The sequence below is a fragment of the Podarcis cretensis genome (assembly GCF_951804945.1).
Source record: "Podarcis cretensis genome assembly, chromosome: 7".
Classification (NCBI taxonomy): domain Eukaryota; kingdom Metazoa; phylum Chordata; class Lepidosauria; order Squamata; family Lacertidae; genus Podarcis; species Podarcis cretensis.
In genome coordinates this window covers 51264919-51284601 of record NC_137176.1, presented here as the reverse complement: position 1 = coordinate 51284601, position 19683 = coordinate 51264919, and the positions used below count along the sequence as shown (strand labels likewise).

The following is a 19683-nucleotide window of genomic DNA, read 5'->3' as shown; positions in this document are numbered from 1 at the left end:
CCCCTCCTAGTGATTGGGATGGAGACACATTGTTTTCCTAGCACTTTCCCCATAGCATTTGAACTCTAACAATGTATCATTGTATCAACAGTGAATGCACATGTCTACAAGTTGGCCTTATCACAGTAGGAAAGAACTCTTGAAAATTAGTTGAAAAGGAACTAGAAAAAAAGATAACTGTGGAGGAATGAATGCTAGAAATAGACAGCAGAGATGAAAGCAAAGAAGCTCTGGGAGTCCTTGGTGTGGGCAAGGAAAAATAAGTTCAAATCCTCACTCAGACATGACATTTGCTATATGGTCTTGCAGCAGTCTCTATGTCTCAACCACATCAGTCTCGACTGGAAGTTGTGAGGATAAAATGTGCACTTCACATGAGAGGCAGGACAGGATACAAGAGGATAGTGGCTCATAAGTTTTTTAAACCAAACACTTTCTCTGCATTCACAATGTTGTTGTCTTCCTTTAATGAATCCATTTTGGACTTTTTGATGTAATTATCTACAACTTCGTATAATCTATTTGCCAAGAATGTGGCCAATTTTTAAAAAAGAATATTTAGTACATTTTAAGAAACATAAAAAGTGTTGCCAAAATATTGTAGTCTTTATTCAATGCTGAGATTGTCTGTAATATCTGCAACTGTATTTGGTTTTAAACTTACTATTATCCTTGCATCTCTCTGTGTTTCAGGAAGCTTCTTACTTTGAATTTTCCCCTTTAAATAGTAAAGGAATAATAACTCCTTTGAAATTGGGGCTATTCAATATGCGCTGCTCTGGTTCGCCAGAAGCGGCTTAGTCATGCTGACCACATGACCCGGAAGCTGTACGACGGCTCCTTCGGCCAATAAAGCGAGATGAGCGCCGCAACCCCAGAGCCGGCCATGACTGGACCTAATGGTCAGGGGTCCCTTTACCTTTACCTAATATGGGGCTTATAGAATTTAGTTGTTAGAATCATAGAATTTTTGAGCTGGAAGGGACCCAAGGGTCATCTAGTCCTTCCCCTTTGGGTCCAGGTGTCTTACCTGAGTTAATTGATTTGACTGCAATTATAATTATAATTGATCTCTCCTTCATCACCTTTATAAACAGTGACATTTCTGTTGCTAGGGTGGTGCTCTCCTCCATTACAACATTGGTTTCCTACCTTATAACTAAAAGTCAGTAATGTTATTCACTTTGTGTTTATATTATTTAGTTCTTCCCCAACTACCTCATCTGATTGTAAGTTCTGTAAAAACAATTAAGCTGCATCTGCAGTTCTAATTATTACTTAATGGGTAATAGCCAGTGTTACTCATACTCAGACTAGGCCCATTGAAATCAATGGACTTTAGTTAGTCATGCCACCCTGGTGCATCCTATTTATTTCACAATCAATTAACTTATTCTCTAATAAAGTCAATGTATTATTTTCTGCATCATTAATGACCATAATTATCTTCCTCTTAAAAGTTTTAATTTCATTTTCAAATTTATGAAATTCCATTGAAAGTGATTTCCTCATATCTGCAGTGACTATTGGCTTGCCACAATCTGTATCTTCTTGTGCTTTCTTGTCATATTTTTGGAGAAGGTATTGCTGCTTTTACTTCTTCATTCATTGGATTGTTCTTAAAGATATATTCTAATCAGTAAGCATTTCCAAAAGAAAGATAATAGGAATAACACTAGAACCATAGGAATGAACCAACCCTAATGTTATCGTAACATATGTTTCATCCTGTATCCAGTCAGATTTCAATTAATCTATTCACTTTTCATTGGTTGGCACATGCCAGCTCGAGAGACAATGGTGTGCGCCTCTGAGGGTGAAGTCAGAATTGCTGTGTGAGCAGCACCAAAGTGACTGGGCAGTGTGTGTAGTAAATAATTATCAGTTCATTGATTTATTAAAACATTTAGGTAGTCAATTCGATTCATGAATAAACTCATGTTATAATCCTCTGTATATTTTTGCCCTCAGATAAACTTACATAACCAGTTCATTGAATAAAAAGGGTCACTATAAGATTTTGTCATCTTTAATTAGGAGATTAGGGACGCGGGTGGTGCTGTGGGTTAAACCACAGAGCCTAGGACTTGCCGATCAGAAGGTCAGCGAATCGAATCCCTGCAACGGGGTGAGCTCCCGTTGCTCAGTCCCTGCTCCTGCCAACCTAGTAATTCGAAAGCACATCAAAGTGAAAGTAGATAAATAGGTACCGCTCCGGCAGGAAAGTAAACGGCATTTCCGTGTGCTGCTCTGGTTCACCAGAAGCAGCTCAGCCATGCTGGCCACATGACCCGGACGCTGTCTGCGGACATACACCGGCTCCCTCAGCCAATAAAGCGAGATGAGCGCCGCAACCCCAAAGTCGGTCATGACTGGACCTAATGGTCAGGAGTCCCTTTACCTTTTAATTAGGAGATTGAACAAGCAGCTCATTACAGAATTTAGGTGATCATATGCTCAAAGGATTAACAGCAATAGGACTACTCATAAGTGACTCTAAATGGGTTTAGGATTGCAGCAGTATTAAGGTATTCAATGAAATGCTTAGATAACCAGTTTACTGAGAAATTCAAATAATCAGCTGAGCTGAGGTGATCAGATCATAGCATCAATAGATAAATACTATCAGTTAATTAAAGACTGAGGACGAGTTGGTTGGACAGTGTTCTCAAAGCTGAATTTGACTAAACTGCGGGAGGCAGTGGAAGACAGAAGTGCCTGGTGTGCTCTGGTCCATGGGGTCATGAAGAGTCGGACACGACTAAACAACAACAACAACAACAACAACAAAATGTAATGAGAGTTTATTTTCCACTTTGCATTGCACTCTTATGGGTGAAGAAGGGATTCTAATTATTTTTTAGCAAATGTGAATATGAAACCACAAAGGCTGTGTACACTAGGTAAAGGGTAAAAGGTACCCCTGCCCGTACGGGCCAGTCGTGTCCGACTCTAGGGTTGCGTGCTCATCTCGCTCTAGAGGCCGTGGGCCGGCGCCATCCGAAGACATTTCCGGGTCACGTGGCCAGCGTGACGAAGCTGCAGCTGGCGAGCCAGCACCAGCGCAGCACACGGAAACGCCATTTACCTTCCCGCTATAAAGCGGTACCTATTTATCTACTTGCACTTAAGAGTGCTTTCGAACTGCTAGGTGGGCAAGAGCTGGGACCGAACGACAGGAGCTCACCCCGCCACGGGGATTCGAACCACCGACCATACGATCAGCAAGTCCTAGGCACTGAGGTTTTACCCACAGCGTCCCGCTGTGTACGCTAGTTTCTACCAAAGAATCCTGCGAACTGCAGTTTGTAAGGGTGCTGGGAATTGTAGCTCTGTGAGGGGTAATCTACACTTCCCAGGATTCTTTGGGAGCAGTCAGGTGCTTTAAATGTATGGTGTGTTTGCCACCAAACTGTGATCTTGTGTGTGCTGTACAGAAAGCCTATCACAAACCGTATCACTGTATCAAACTCTATGTAAAAGTTTTTTCTTCATCCTGAGATCTACCTAATATTGTTAGACCTATTTAAATAGAGAGTATATCAGCACTGTTTAATTTTGTTTCATAAGCAACTTTATGGACAAATTCTGTGCTAATCTTTCATGATGATAGTACATCAATGATTGCAATAATTTGTGGAACAAATGTTAAACCATTAATAAAGTTGTGCATACCATCTCAATTATGTGAACATAAATTAGCTGGATATGCAAAAGGCGCAAAGCAAAAACCTTAACAGGTGTTTCAGACATTGGTTTTTATATTTTAGCCTTCCATTTGAAAAAAGATAAAAACCAGAGAACAGATTACACCTTGAATATGTAGTAGTTAAGAGCTCTGAAGTGTAAATAGATACAAAGTTGTTCTAGTACTGCTCTGTGTGGTGTGTGTGTACGTGTGTGTGTGTGTGCGTGTGTCTATTTTAAATTCTTACCTAGAAGACCACTGGGTGTCAGCCACGTCCATTGCTACTGAGTGGTTTGCTCAAGCAAAATGGCTTGTCAGTGAAATAAAGGACATAATTTTGATGAGTCAGAAACTCTGTCAGCAAGGTTGCTTCCTGAGTTGTTCTTCAAAATTGAAAATGCTTACAAACATTAAGCGATTCAATGAGAGTAATGTTTTAGGTGTGTTCTAATTACTACAATGTTTTATACCACTTTTTAAAATGAAAACTACAAAGATAGCAATCCTTCGAACTCTAACAAGCCTTGGTATTCTGGAAGCTTATGTGGACAAATGATCCTACAAAATGGATTTATTATTATTATTTTTTGTAGAAAAGGAAGTTAATTATTTGTCACAGTATTCATTAAAATTAGAAAACAGTTTTCTAGAAAATGTATTTTTGAATGTGTAGTGAATTGCTCTTCTAAGATTATAACATTTATTAATCACAGCAATAATTACAATCCTAAACTCAAATAATTTTTATTCTGTAACTCTTTAGCCGGAGTTTGGAAAGCTCATCCACATTTGGAGCTGCTGCTTCCCTCCCATAAGCAGTTTGTACCAGAACCTCAATGGAAATTTATTTTAATTAAAATTGTTCCACTACAGCTAACTGGCGTCATGCACACATAACGCAAAGCCACTAACCCAAACTGGTGCTGACTTCCATTTCTGCACCAGTTTAAAACAGGACTATTTACTCAAGCATTTGAGAATAAAGTAAATACCATTCTGTTGGTTTAACATTCACTGCTTTTAACTATTTCTTGCTGTTACTATAGATTGTTATAGGTGCTAAAGGTGTACCTCACTCTGAGATGATTGTGATGAATGGTGGGTTATACATATTTAAAATAAATAACCATAGTTAGTTAAATTAGGTTCTGCATAAGATGTCTGCTAGTGCATGCAGTTGAAGTACTCCCACTTTGCTCCTTCTTACACTAAGTGGAGAGGAAAAACACTGAGTGGTTATCTTAGTGTTACATCTGAAGCAACATTTATGGCTTATTTCTCCAAACTAACCACAAACAGAAACCCAAGAACAAATTTTGACTTCAGATAGTGGTTTTCAGAGAAGCAAACCACGGATGCTGGTCTGGACGAAATGCCAAGGTTGTTGTTCTGTGGTTTGCTTCCTTGCTGGAGGAAAGGAGAAACAAATGTGGTAATGTTCAATAATAGCTGACACACCCACGTAAAACTGCACAAGCGGTACCCTCCCTGCCCGCCATTTGCAGCTTTTTGGAGCCCTCGTTATAAACTATCACAGAACCAACAGAGCTCCCATAAACAAACATTCTGTTCAGGTTTCTGTGGTGGTGGAGTTACTAAGTAAATAGATCATTAATGGAGAGCAGCCGTCCCTGAAGAACAGCTTGCCCCCACTACCATTCTGCCCCATGCAATGTGCCGCTGCAGTGAATTTAGAGTATCATTCCAAGTTTCCATAGGACAAGGTTTCGTGGTCTTGCACATCACTTTCCTTTTGCATGGATGAATATTGCACCCTGGAGCAGTTCATGGTTTAAAAGTATATAACACACACATGTCCATATGTTCTACATGAATGTGAAATGTACATACAGCTCTTCCACATGTGCAAGAACCCTGGCGTCTCACAGTTCTTGATCACATGGAAGATTTCAAACTAATGCTGAACACACAGATAAAAGGGGGCATGGCAAGCAGGTATACTGATAATCAATGGTGGTGACAGCTTGTACAGACTTGTTCCTTTCTGTGTTGTGTGAATGTGGAGTAGAGGACGTGATTCTTTTGCTTCAAATATACATGGTTGTTAGATAGGTGTCTTAACAATTCTCCATCTATCCCAGTATCGCCAACTCTGACTGACAGCAGCTACCCAGCCTCCAAGAAGAGCTCCTTCTCACTACCTACTACCCGATTGTTTTAACTGCATGTGTCAGTGTCTGACCCTGGCACCTTCTCCATGCAAAATAGGTGCTCTACTATTGAGCTATGTTCCCTTCCCAATGTAGTGTGTTTTCTCCCTTTTCGTATTTCATTACACAGAAAGCAGTATCATAGCACTTTAAGCAGTCATTACTTCAACCAAAGAATCCTGGGAACTGCAGTTTGTCAAAGGTGTCGAAAGTTGTTTGGAGACCCCTTTTCCCCTCACAGAGTGGTTTAACAATCAATCCCTCTCCCCAGCTAACTCTGTGATAGAGTTTTGTCATACAGCACCAGTGAAGACATAGCCATTATCCAAAAGCTGGCTTTCTCTCTCAACAACCACGCCTTTTAATAAGGGGGTGGGGGAAACAGAGTCTCTTCGAGATTCAGAAACTACCAACATTCTGCACAGCTCTCCAGACTACAGTGACCCTACTAACAGAGGAAAGGATACAACAAACTGAGACTGGAATGCAGGGACCATGCAATATTTCCCAAGTAGAATTTATTCCTTGAGAAAATATACCTCCATTGCACTCAACAAATTAGCACAACTACACATTTGTTGCCAAAAAAGCTGATAAGGAGCAAACTCAGTGGGCTTTTCTAGGTTATTTTCCCTTATATATTGCCATGAATTTAAGAGTGCAACCTTATGAATATTTTTTTGGCCCCACTACATTCATTGGAGCTTACTCCCTAGTGCAACCTAAGTTTCTTTGAAGGCTTTCCTGATGCACCTTTAAAAGCCTCCTTTTCTCTGTGAATTTCTAAAACAGAGCTAAAGATAGTGGCAACTTTCAGATAAAGGTTTTCTAACTTTTGGGTATCTATATGCTTCAGTTTCCATTTCTTTTGTTCTCAAAGCATTGTGAGAACCTCATTTCCCTAGCCTGTTTGCAATGAAAATGTTGACCTTTTACTCTTTATATATAAATACCATCTCCCTAACATTCTTAATAGTTAACTGATTTTCTAATACTGTGATTACTATATAAATGTTAATTGCTTGTGCTAGATGTTACCATTATAATGTAAACCATCAGGACTTCAGTAAAAGTGAGATTGCTATAAAAAAATGTTGTGTCCTATATTATTCTTGCAGAGAGAGAATCAACTTTCCCTGATATTTTTGCATTCTTTTTATTGCCATATTTAAGAGCCAAGTAGATGACATCCAATCTTTTACATTTTTGTAAGAAGCATATATACAGTTGAGGTTCAAATGGTAATTGCAGTACTGGGCGTGGTGGTGGATTAACTCTTTTCCTCTAGGCCATTTCCCCCTCAAAGCTACCGCATTTGTCCCATTGCAATTTACATGTGTAAAATGGCAAGGAGAGAAAGACTAAATGCTTTTACCCTGGTGTCTGAGTCTCAGTATGAATTGCCACCCTCTGGCATGGCTTACCAAAGAAACAAAACAAAAAAGTAAAGAAACTGAGGGGGGTAACCTCTGTCTGGGCTGCACTACTATAGACTGTAATTTGCATCTCATGCAGATAAAACAAACTAAACAAAATGATAAGGAGAACATTCCCCCCCCCTCACCTTCCTTCCTGATGTGCTACTTTTCTATGTGAATATAAGTTTACCACCAAATATCTATCTTCCTCAAATATTACTCTTTCCAGAGAAGGGAAGTGAATCAAAGATAGAATTTTCTGCCTAAGCTTCTTAAGACTGCTGTACTGAAGAACTCACTTATCCATGTCAATTGTGTATTAGGAAAAAGAAGAAGAAGTTATTTAATTATATTAATTGTTTGCTTCCTTTTAGCCTCTCTACATGAAATTCAGGTCAGCATTTAGAGGGTCGTTTTCTGTTGGTAGGGATAGTAGAAGTGGAGTTTTGCAGAAAAAGCACACAGACAGAACAGACTCACAGAAATCTCAATCCTCTCCCAAATTCCATTTCAGCCTATATTTAGCCATGTAAACAAACCTTAGTACATTCCCATTAGCTACATTTGATTAATTTGGAAATCCCATGTACTGAGAGAACTAATACAAGAATATTGTTATATAATACTGAAATGCATATATTCTTATAAGAATATAAGGAGTGGCATGCCATCCTTTGGGAAAGCAGCGGACAAACTACAGTGTCATTTCTAAGGATGTACACATGCTTCTTTGTAGTCACTGCAGGTGGTGGCATTCTGCCACATGTATTTGGGGAAAGAGATACATTCCTGCAGCCCTTTTCTACATTGTTGCAGATGCAATTAATCCCTTTACTGCACTATATTGTATGCGTCTAGTGGCCCTGGGTAGGCATGTGCATTCCTGGGTGGGAATGTATCAGACACATCCATTAATATCAGTGAACACCAGATGCGTATCGTGATGCACATCTATAATGGCTGCACACACAAATCTCCCTTGCTGAATCAGGCCATTCATGTGCAGCTTAGCCAATTGCTTCACTGCATTTTTTTAATTCAGAAAAGGAACATATAAGAACTGTTTTCCTTTCACTCATTGTACAGTAATTTCTTTGCACATTATTATTATTATTATTATTATTATTATTATTAGTCCTTAAGCATACAAAGCATATGCAGTATTCTGTACAGTGCAACAGAATACAACTCTAGTAAAAATGAATCTTATTGAGAAGTTTTGGAATGAAATCATAGCTTTATAAATGGTTTGTAATGTTAATAAAAAATGTCTCCCTTTAGAAATCTCTGGAGTTTTCAGAGGATGAAAATCTGCGTTTAGCGCAAGAATATCAGATGCTTCAGTTATGCTATCTAAATGACAAAAATGAACTTGCAGACTTCTATGATCATAAAGTTAGAGCTGAATCAAGATTAAGAGACCAGCAGCAGGTATGATAATAATGGGTTTGGTTTCTTAATTGCTTATTTTCTATTTGCTAATTATTACTGTTTAATAATGTTTTGAAATAAGTTGTTAAGTTCCTGAAACATCCTATGTGATGTCTTCCATGTCTTCCTTCTTTATATTTTCCATCCTGTACATTTTTACTTCTTTACTTTAACAAAAGTATTTTTCTATCGAGGATCTTCAAAATCTTATCATTCATTCCGTTTGGTGTTTGCATGCCTTTTTATGTAGATCATGCTCTGCTTTAATGTTTCTATAGAAGTTGCCTTTTGTTTAATGCAAGACAAATGACCTGCTCTAACAGAGAGCCATACAAAAAGGGAAAACTAGTAAGTGCGGAAAATTCTTCTACATTCATATCCCTTCCTGGATGAAGATTCATGCATGCAAATGAGTGGATTCCCTAGCCTGATGCAGCAGCTAAGGCTTTGTGCATTTCTCAGATAATCAGCAATAGTGAGTCACTAGTGCTTTCTGCACCATAGGAAAAAGTGGGTTGGAAGCAGGGTTTCAGGTAGAAAGGTAGTAAGAGACGAAAAAGAGGGCAAAAGAAAGCTTAAACTACCTGCTCCCATTCATTGCTCCTCTACAGTGGTACCTCGGGTTATAGATGCTTCAGGTTACAGATGCCTCAGGTTACAGACTCCGCTAACCCAGAAATAGTACCTCGGGTTAAGAACTTTGCTTCAGGATGAGAACAGAAATCATGCAGCAGCGGCGCAGCAGCAGCGGGAGGCCCCATTAGCTAAAGTGGTGCTTCAGGTTAAGCACAGTTTCAGGTTAAGAATGGCCCTCCAGAACGAATTAAGTTCTTAACCCGAGGTACCACTGTACTACCGGGGAGGGGGAAAACACCCTTCCCCCACTGTTTCACAGCTGTTCAGTGTTGGATGGTTATCTGTCATGGATGCTTTAGCTGAGATTCCTGCATTGCAGGGGTTGGACTAGATGACCGTTGGGTCCCTTCGAACTCTAAGATTCTATGATTCTGTGACCCAGCTTCATAGCCTCAGATATATTGTCAAACAATATGGTTCAGTCCACAGTCAGGTGAGGTATGGTAGTTAGGACGAGTGCTGATTTGTGATGAAATGGTCCTCTGATTATTGTGCTATACATACTCAGTTCAACACTGCAAGAATTTCAAATACCGGGTGAGGAATCCATCAAGCACTGCTTTGCTGATTCATAATATCCCACTCACCTAATAACCTACATCTCATTACACTGAAATGTTTGTATAACTCTGTATTAAGTAGATCAACGAGGGAAGTTCTTTCTGGAAAACAATGATCGCAACTTTGCAAAATAGTACGTATAAGGAATTTAGAAATCATATTAAGAAACAGATCTACTCAGATGTGGCAACTTTCTCCTGTTAAAAAGTGAAATTATTATGCAAGGTAATTTGCTTGGAATTATTTTTTTCCTGAAAATTCCCATTATAAACTTGACTTGTTGGCCATCATTGCAGCATTCCAGGAGGCCACATGATGGGCTACACATGCAGTGGAACTTCTGACTTTCATTTCATAACAGCAGCCCATGCATTTATTAGAACTTGAGCTTGTGCACTTGCGGTGTCTCAAAAGCCATCTGTGATGCTGCTTGAGATGCAGTTGGAAAATGAAAGGTCAGAAGCTTCACTGTACACATGCAGACACTTGCTTTTTGCAGGATGAGCCCTCTGGCTCAAGCACCATATAAAGACTTGCTTTGATTTGTTAGGATTGGTGTTCATAATGGGTCCAAGATGCCAAAGGGCTGTCACAGCCTTTAATAAGATCAAATTGCATGTGACTATCACCACTGCATAACTGTGAAAAATCAATGAAAATTGATCAGGAAAGAAACTAAAGATGTAACAGGCCAGAGGTATAAAAAAAATTAAAAATCTAAAGTGGGAGGTTGTTTAAAATTATCCTTTCTGTGTGCAACTGTATAGGATAATTGGAAGAGGCTGGTGTATGTGCGTAGTCTTTCACTCTGTATTAATGTGCTTTATGAGAATCTTGACTGGTTTTGGAAAAAATATAAAGAACTGCACTACTAAAAATCTTAAGGAAATTTGTACAGTCTTTGTGTGCACTCTTCTTATGCACCAGAAGGTACATCAACCAAGAAAGCATGGCTATTTAAGGATCCAAATTGGATAATTACAAAGGTAGCTGAAAAATTATTTTGATAATGTAATTATACACACAAAATCAGCACATAAATAATATTTGTACTAATTACAGTAGAACAAGAAATGAAACTGGTTATATACTGCTCCTATTAAAAGGTGTATTTTTCTTCAGATTTTTGCTAATAAGTGACTTACAACTGCAACAGAAAATCAATTTTGTGGGAGTATCACTGTAATGATTTTTGTAGTTGCTTACTGCACATATACATCACAGTGACATGAATGTTCAGGGAGAAAATCACTCTATGTTCACCCTTTCCCAGATGCACAGAGTTGTCTTCCTTAAAAAATACATGATCAAAATTAGGTTTCAATTTCATTTTGTATGACTCAATATTTGAATGCTGACATACTCATTTTAGATGAATGGGAGCTCATCTCTACTGTGAAACTCTTTTGTGACTTTATTTGCATTGTTGAAGCTGCATCAGGAATACTTCTCTTTGTCACATCTCCCTCCATTTTGTGTATGGTTCAGCTTTCTATTGTGCATGGTCCACACCTCCTACCATCATATACCAGTACAGAGAATGAGGATCAGGTATAGTGTATAAAGCAGCCATTGTAGAAAAACAAGTAGATGAAAGGATATGAGCTAGTTGGAGGAGGGAAGACAAAAATCAGGCTATGAACAAAGAGAAAGGCAGTTGGAATGGTGAGACAAGAAATAGTGAAGAAAATATTCCAATTCTAGTCTTGGTTGTAATGATTACAGGGATACTAATATTGTATGGCACACATTTCATATGAATTTTCTTTTGCTCATAGTCTTCTCTTCAGCTTTTTCAGAGTGGTGGCCATAGTATTGCAGCAGAACATATGTAGGGTCAATTCATGCTGAATAGTTATTAGAAACCATGATAACAAAAGTCATTACACTGCAGTTCAGTTTTGATAGTAAAATTTCTGCAACATTATCACAAATCTTCATGCATTAGTGCAATGATCCTTACTGTAGTTTCATATTAGAATCAAAAGACTGCACTGGCATGCTTGATACAAAAAGTATTGCAGATCGAGAGAACATCTCAAGCTTTTGCATATAACAAAATTTAGTTTCACTTAAAAATCCTTATTCAAAGCTCTCTTATTAAATCTTTCCCATTTTTCATCCTACTTTCTCTACCTCAGCTTGTTAACTGAACTGTATTTATATAATAATCTAGCCAAGAAACCCACAGTTACCTCTAACTACACAATGTATTCATTGCAGTATTAATCAGTGCTGAGTCTGTTTTCCATCGTTTTTTGTCCTTTTGTTTAGTGCTACTGTATACACTAAAAGTTTATTATACCCCAAAACATCCTTTATACTCTTTCAATAAAGAAATGCTCTAGAAATTAACACCAGAATATAGTGAATTAAACAGAAGAAGTGCTGTAGACAATAGAGTATTGCTTATGTTATTCTGATCCATGCTTCCATTTGGCACGGGTCTGAGAGGTTTTTCTTCCGTCCCCGTCCCCCCTGCTGCTTGCTCCAGGAAAATCCACTGCTAACTGCTGCATCAAACCAAATGTCAATAAGCTTTTCTGCAGATTGATATTTTCCCCATTCAGTGGTTTACCCCAAAAAAGTGGCAGGACAAAAGTAAAAACCTATTGGACCCATGCTTAGAAGTCACAGACCAAACTGAATAAACCACAGGACATAGGGGAGTATGGATAGAGGCAGAGCTAGCTGTCCACCCAGGGGTGGGGTGAGTGTCCCAGGCGGGCGGGGGGGCGATGTCAGCCTCCCTCAGGGATGACACCCGGGGTGGACCGTACCACCTGCACCCCCTTCCTCCACGAGTGAGTGTGGATGAGCCCAGAGAGATCCCTATGTCCCTACATCCGGTATGGGCAGAGAAACGAGGAGGCATGGTAATTGTTGTTGTTTAGTCGTTTAGTCATGTCCAACTCTTCATGACCCCATGGACCAGAGCACGCCAGGCACTCCTGTCTTCCAGCGTCATAACTTTTATATGCCTGTTGTCTTTGTCCATGGAATTTTCTTGGCATGGTAATACTGTCAGATTAAAATAGTTTAAACAGCAGCCTTCTTGAGTGCTGTTAAAAGGTTTAAAATAGGTATAACAAAATACTCCTGAATCTGAGTTTCCCTTGTTTCAACCCATCTTTAAAAATATGGTTGAAATTGACTGGCTTGGAGGTTATCTATAGAAACAAATATTTTAATAGAATGTTGGCTGTTTTTGAAAAGAGATACCAGGTGGTGACTTTGTATTTTTTGCTTATTTACAGTATTTCCAATCCTTACAAACCACTTTTTAAACAGTAAAACATCCCAAGTGGTTTGTATGTATTTTATTGAAAATTTCTTAAACTGTGGCAATGATCGAAGTAGGAAAGATAATTTACAATGCAATCTTATGCATGTCTTTGCAGAAATAAGTCCCATTTAGTTCAATAAGTTCAATAAGGCTTACTTCCAGGTAAATATACATGTCTTTAGAGCCATTAGGAGTGCAGGGAAACTGCTAAGCATCATGACACGCACAACTCTGAAAAAAGTAATTATATATTAATCCGGAGAACACTTGGTCCCTTTCCCACTTATTTTCTACAAATATATTCCTTTGAACATTTGGCTTTTGTAAAAGACACTTTCTTGTGAGCATTTCAAGGGAGAAGTATTAATATAGAGTGGTCTTTGAAGTTTTGAAAAAAGGTAGGTAACACCCTTAATTTGTTGCACATGTAGAATGCAAAGAAGGGTTGAATAAACCAAAATTCACTTTCATTCCACTTTTTATACAGAAAAGAATTTATCTTAATACACTGACTCTTGCATGATTGCACAGATGAATCCAAACTTAATAATTGCATCCTGTGATCCTTGACTGTATTAGAAAAGAAACTCTGCTTGAGCCATCTCCCACTACTGTCACACACACACACACACACACACACACACACACACACGTATACATACATACACACACACATACATACATACATACATACATACACATTAATCTAAAATTTATGGTCAACTACTGCTACCATTTGAGATGGGTTACAGCTTACTATTTCACCCTATTATAGTGTGCATTCTGTTTTCCTACAACATTTTCTTTAAAATCCTGTTCATGCCAGGTTATCACATGTGATCTTCTTTACTCTTCCCCTCACCAACAACATAGGCGTCTTCAAGCATTTAGAATCTGTAGCTATCGAGAATGACGGCTCCCCACATTAAATGGGGGGCACCCTTTGCGTGGTCGCGCACAGCCCCCTGGACCCTATGTGGCACCATTAGCACAGGCTTGGCTTCGCCTTCCCCCAGTGTTTGAAATGTTTGAAAACTTAAGTTTGAAAATGTGAGATTTATGAATTTGGAACTTTCAACTAAATTTCCATCGGCATACTCAGACTTGTAATATGTTATGGGAGGCCATACAAAAACATTTTAGGAGCCACAATCAAACCACAAGCCTTTCTTTGGCAACCCATGATTTAAATGAGGAAATGATGAAGTGAAAAGTAAAACACCATTAGGGGTATTTATCATATTTGCTGTACTTTAAAAACACTATTTTGACCTGTCAGAAGGATATAGGTAAAGTCATGGCATCTTTTCACAATCTGTGCTTGTTAGAAATTTTGGAATGTACTTTCTGTCAGGACACATATATCTCGGGAGTGTAGAACCATATGGATAGTTCTCAGATGAGATTGAGGACTGATATTTTAAAACTGTTGGAATATATAAAAATATGCTGTTCTAGTCAGCTTCTGATTAAAATATACACTTGACTGGAGAAGTTGCTCTGAAACGGATAGTCATATGGCTCTTACAACTGTAGAAAACCTTACATACAATTCTTACTTGATTGACAGGCAGAGTTTCATAGATGATGATGGCGACATGGTCTAAAGACTACATGATGATAGTATGGTTTCCCAATGTGATTTTAGATATATTGCTTCCCAAATGATGGAGAAAGTGTGTGCTGGAGTAAATAGGTTGTGTTAAAAGCAGCTGTTAGATATTATAGGGAAGGGCCGTAGTTCAGTAGCAGAGCTCATGCTCTGTATGCAGAAGTTCCCAGGGTCAGTTTCTGGCTGCATCTTCAGAGAGGGCCTATAAAGACTCCTGTCTGTAACCCTGGAGAACCACTGCCAGTCAGCATAGATAAATAAGTGAGCTAGATGGGCCATGGTCTGATTTGGGATGTTTCTATTAACCTGTGTTCTTAATTATAATTTATTTAATGGGGGATTATAGGATGTAGGGTTTTTATTCTTAATCCAGCCTCTTTCAGTTCAGTGAAAGTTTGGGGGAGGATATTTCCAGCATAAGAGAGGGATGAAAGAGATGGATGGGGAAAAGAGAATGGCAAAATGGTCTAAAGAAAGAGAACATTAATGATTGAATAAAGAACAAATCAGTCAATTTCCAGGTATATAACTCTTAAATTGCCTCTGGGCTCGTTTAGGAGAAGGGTGGGATATAAACTGAATGAAATGATAATTTGCATCCTGATCCTAAACGTACTAAAGGTAAAGGTAAAGGTACCCCTGCCCATACGGGCCAGTCTTGACAGACTCTAGGGTTGTTTGCCCATCTCACTCTATAGGCCGGGAGCCAGCGCTGTCCACAGACACTTCCGGGTCACGTGGCCAGCGTGACGAAGCTGCTCTGGCGAGCCAGAGCAGCACACGGAAACGCCGTTTACCTTCCCGCTAGTAAGCGGTCCCTATTTATCTACTTGCACCCAGGGGTGTTTTCGAACTGCTAGGTTGGCAGGCGCTGGGACTGAGCAGCGGGAGCACACCCCGCCGCAGGGATTCGAACCGCCGACCATGCGATCGGCAAGTCCTAGGCACTGAGGTTTTACCCACAGCGCCACCCGCGTCCCATCCTAAACGTACTACAGGCATGCAATTCCCTTTGGATTCCATGGGTATCATCTCTCATGTTTAGAATTAGGACATTGGAGGAATGGAAAAGGGCAGAGACTTACTACTCAACTTCCCTCTCATGGTGTCACTTAGTACTACAGTAAAATATATTTTTACTGCTGTAGGAGAAAACCTTGAGTTTATATGCAAATATATCTTATATCCTTTTCTGATGTTCTCCACATTTTTTACAAATAGATTTGTTTGTATCACTTGTCTATCTAAAAATACGTATGTGCGAGTCAAGCTGTTTGTCTTTTGATAAGCATGAAGAGATTACATCCCTTTTACACAGGCATTTGAAACTAAGCAAAATATCTAACTTTCTTCTTCTTCTTTGCCCTCCCTTTTCTTTCCTTTTAATAGCCTGTCTTGGTTCTCTAGTTATAGCGCAGATGCACCTAAAGTTTGCTAGAAACATTTGCCATTAGCCTCCTTTAAAAAAAATTAAATTCGAGGATAATCCTACCTCCAGAGCTTATTCTGTTCCTGGCCATTGACTGTGACAGTGAAAGGCTCATCTGAAAGCACTGGAGCGTCCCATCTAAAAGCATAAAACATATTACATTTCATGAAAAAGCTAATTCAGATTGTTTAATTCTGGTAATATTGCCTCTGTCACCTTCAAAATCAAAATGTTCTTTCCTGTTATTATAAAGAAAACAACCAAATTGCTTAAAAACCCATTTGAATACACAGCTGCCTTATGTTGCATACTAATTTGATTAAAACGTTTGTGCCTCACCAGCATTTTATATAAAATACACTGGTAAATCTAACAAAATGCATTCGGATATCCCCCCCCCTCCCAATTTATCAGTGCAAAACAAAACAGAGTGGCCAAGAAATACCCCTGGACAGAGCAAAACCATGTTGCATTAATGGAAGATACTAAACTGGTTTTCTTGCTGTATTTGTTTGCTCACAGCTATGGGCATTGTGCCAACCTCATTGAAAATAACTGCATTAGTCAAGTGTATCGAAATTATTACAACACAGAGTCCATCTCAGCTATTGCTGTTGAAACATTTTGTGAGTCTTCACTAGAAGACATTTGTTTGAAGAGTAAGCTTTGCATAAATTCAAGTCTACTTTGATTTTCCACAATTTTGAAACTATTGTCTTTCCTATTCTGCATTGCTTGCTTCAGCTTTTTCTTTCTTAAAAACATAACTATAATACCTTGGAGTAGGTTTCATAATAAATATTTTTTTCTTTCTCCTCTTAATATTGTGCATGGAGAGATAAATAGATACTCTGTTTCAAGGCAATTTACCTGCATGATCAGAAAGCCAGTCTTAGTAACAGGAGAATACACTTAGTAACAGGAGTGTAACCTAAATTTTAGTACGTAGCATTTAGTGAAGTGTCATAAGATGCCAATAGACCTGCATTTCAAAAATATTCTATGTGATTTTGACAAAACACAGCCCTTCTCAATATACTTATTGTATGGAGAAATCACACTTGTGATTCGGGCCTATTTTGGATATAGTCAAGCCACTTATTGTTGCTTGAAGCTGTTATTTTTACAGTCCCAGGGATGCCCAAATATACAAGGTTTATGAAGTCTCTGGTGTGTCATTATACATGGCTATGTAACTTCTGTTTTTTAAAATTATGTAAACTTGGTTTAGGGGCGGTTCAGACATTACTTGGCCAGCACAATTCTACTAAAGGTGAAACCAATCAAAAGTGAGCCTTAAATTTATAAGCTCCTTTTCTGACTTGGTACTCCTTTCCTATCTCCATCCTGCAGTGACCCAAAATCTGTCTGGCGAGACAGTCCACGAGCAGGTAGGATCTCAGCGGGCGTACCAGATGGAGCTGGTAGACAGCTGCCCTGGACACAGAATTGAACTGCACCTCCAGGACAGCTATGAGTCTAAAATGACTCCCAGGCTGCACACCTGCTCCTTCAGGGGCACAGTTGCCCCATTCAGGACCAGAGAGTCCCCCACCCCCGCCCACCCCCTATCCCCCCAAAACACTACTTTTGTCTTGTCAGGATTCAGCCTCAATCTGCTAACCACCATCCATCCTCCAACCGCCTCCAGGCACTCACGCAGGACCTTCACTGCCTTCACTGGTTCTGATTTAAAAGAGAGGTAGAGCTGGGTATCATCCGCATACTGATGAACACCCAGCCCAAACTCCCTAATGATCTCTCCCAGTGGCTTCATGTAGATGTAGATCTCTCAGCAGCCTTTGATACCATTGACCATAACATCCTTCTGGACACGGCCCAGGAGGAAGGAGCGGAACCACTGTATAAGAGTGCCCCAGCTCCTCTAGACGGTCCAGAAGGATGTTATGGTTGGTGGTATCAAAAAAGGCCGCTGAGAGATCAAGCAGAACTAGGGCCAATCACTACAAGTGCGGAAGGATTTGTTGGTAGTGTAAATAAGCACTCTGGAAAAAACTTTGCTAAATAAATCCTGTTTCTATCAAATATTAATCATGGTAATACGGTAGTAGTTCTTCTGTTTCTATATTTTAGAACCGCTATAAAAGCCACATATTTACACTTTAGTATAATAAATTAAAAACTGAAATACGGAGAATACTGTTGGTTGTTGTTTTGTCATTTAGTTGTGTCCCACTCTTCGTGACCCCATAGACCAGAGCACACCAGGCACTCCTGTCTTCCACTGCCTCCCACAGTTTGGTCAAACTCATGTTAGTAGCTTCGAGAACACTGTCCAACCATCCCATCCTCTGTCGTCCCCTTCTCCTTGTACACTCAATCTTTCCCAACATCAGGGTCTTTTCTAGGGAGTCTTCTCTTCTCATGAGGTAGCCAAAATATTGGAGCCTCAGCTTCAGGATCTGTCCTTCCAATGAGCACTCAGGGCTGATTTCCTTAAGAATGAATAGATTTGATCTTCTTGCAGTCCATGGGACTCTCAAGAGTCTCCTCTAGCACCATAATTCAAAAGCATCAATTCTTCGACGATCAGCCTTCTTTATAGTCCAGCTCTTACTTCCATACACCACTACTGGGAAAATCATAGCTTTAACTATATGGACCTTTGTTGGCAAGGTGATGCTTGTGCTTTTTAAGATGCTGTCTAGGTTTGTCATTGCTTTTCTCGCAAGAAGCAGGTGTCTTTAAATTTTGTGACTGCTGTCACCATCTGCAGTGATCATGGATCTCTCACTGCCTCCATTTCTTCCCCTTCTATTTGCCAGGAGGTGATGGGACCAGTGGCCATGATCTTAGTTTTTTTGATGTTGAGCTTCAGACCATATTTTGCACTCTCCTCTTTCACCCTCATTAAGAGGTTCTTTAATTCTTCCTCACTTTCTGCCATCAAGGTTGTGTCATCAGCATATTTGAGGTTGTTGATATTTCTTCCGGCAATCTTTATTCCGGCTTGGGATTCATCCAGTCCAGCCTTTCGCATGATGAATTCTGCATATAAGTTAAATAAGCAGGGATGCAATATATAGCCTTGTTGTAATCCTTTCCCAATTTTGAACCAATCTGTTCCATATCCAGCTCTAACTGTAGCTTCTTATCCCACATAGAGATTTCTCAGGAGACAGATGAGGTGATCAGGCACTCCCATTTCTTTAAGAACTTGCCATAGTTTGTTGTGGTCGACACAGTCAAATGCTTTGCATAGTCAATGAAGCAGAAGTAGATGTTTTTCTAGAACTCTCTAGCTTTCTCCATAATCCAGGGCATGTTTGCAATTTGGTCTCTGGTTCCTCTGCCCCTTCGATATCCAGCTTGTACTTCTGGGAGTTCTCGGTCCACATACTGCTTAAGCCTGCCTTGTAGAATTTTAAGCATAACCTTGCTTAAAATCCACCTGGAGCAGGAACCGGCAAGCCACTCCAGTATCCCTGCC

The 19683-nt window shown here is 39.5% G+C and overlaps 1 protein-coding gene across 9 annotated transcripts in view; it reads left to right on the top strand.

The window, feature by feature from the left end:
* Positions 1–19683, top strand: part of CCDC178 (coiled-coil domain containing 178) — a 136758-nt gene that overhangs the window by 83554 nt on the left and 33521 nt on the right. For 8 of the 9 annotated variants that reach the window (XR_013840416.1, XM_079982683.1, XM_079982680.1 and 5 more), the window contains one exon: positions 8559–8708. The exons of the other annotated variant lie outside the window; for it this stretch is intronic. Coding sequence is in view for 7 of the 8 variants with exons in the window: in XM_079982683.1 (XP_079838809.1) it covers positions 8559–8708 (150 nt within the window). In the remaining variant the exon portion in view is untranslated. The remainder of the gene's footprint in view (positions 1–8558; positions 8709–19683) is intronic. 9 annotated transcript variants of the gene reach the window in all.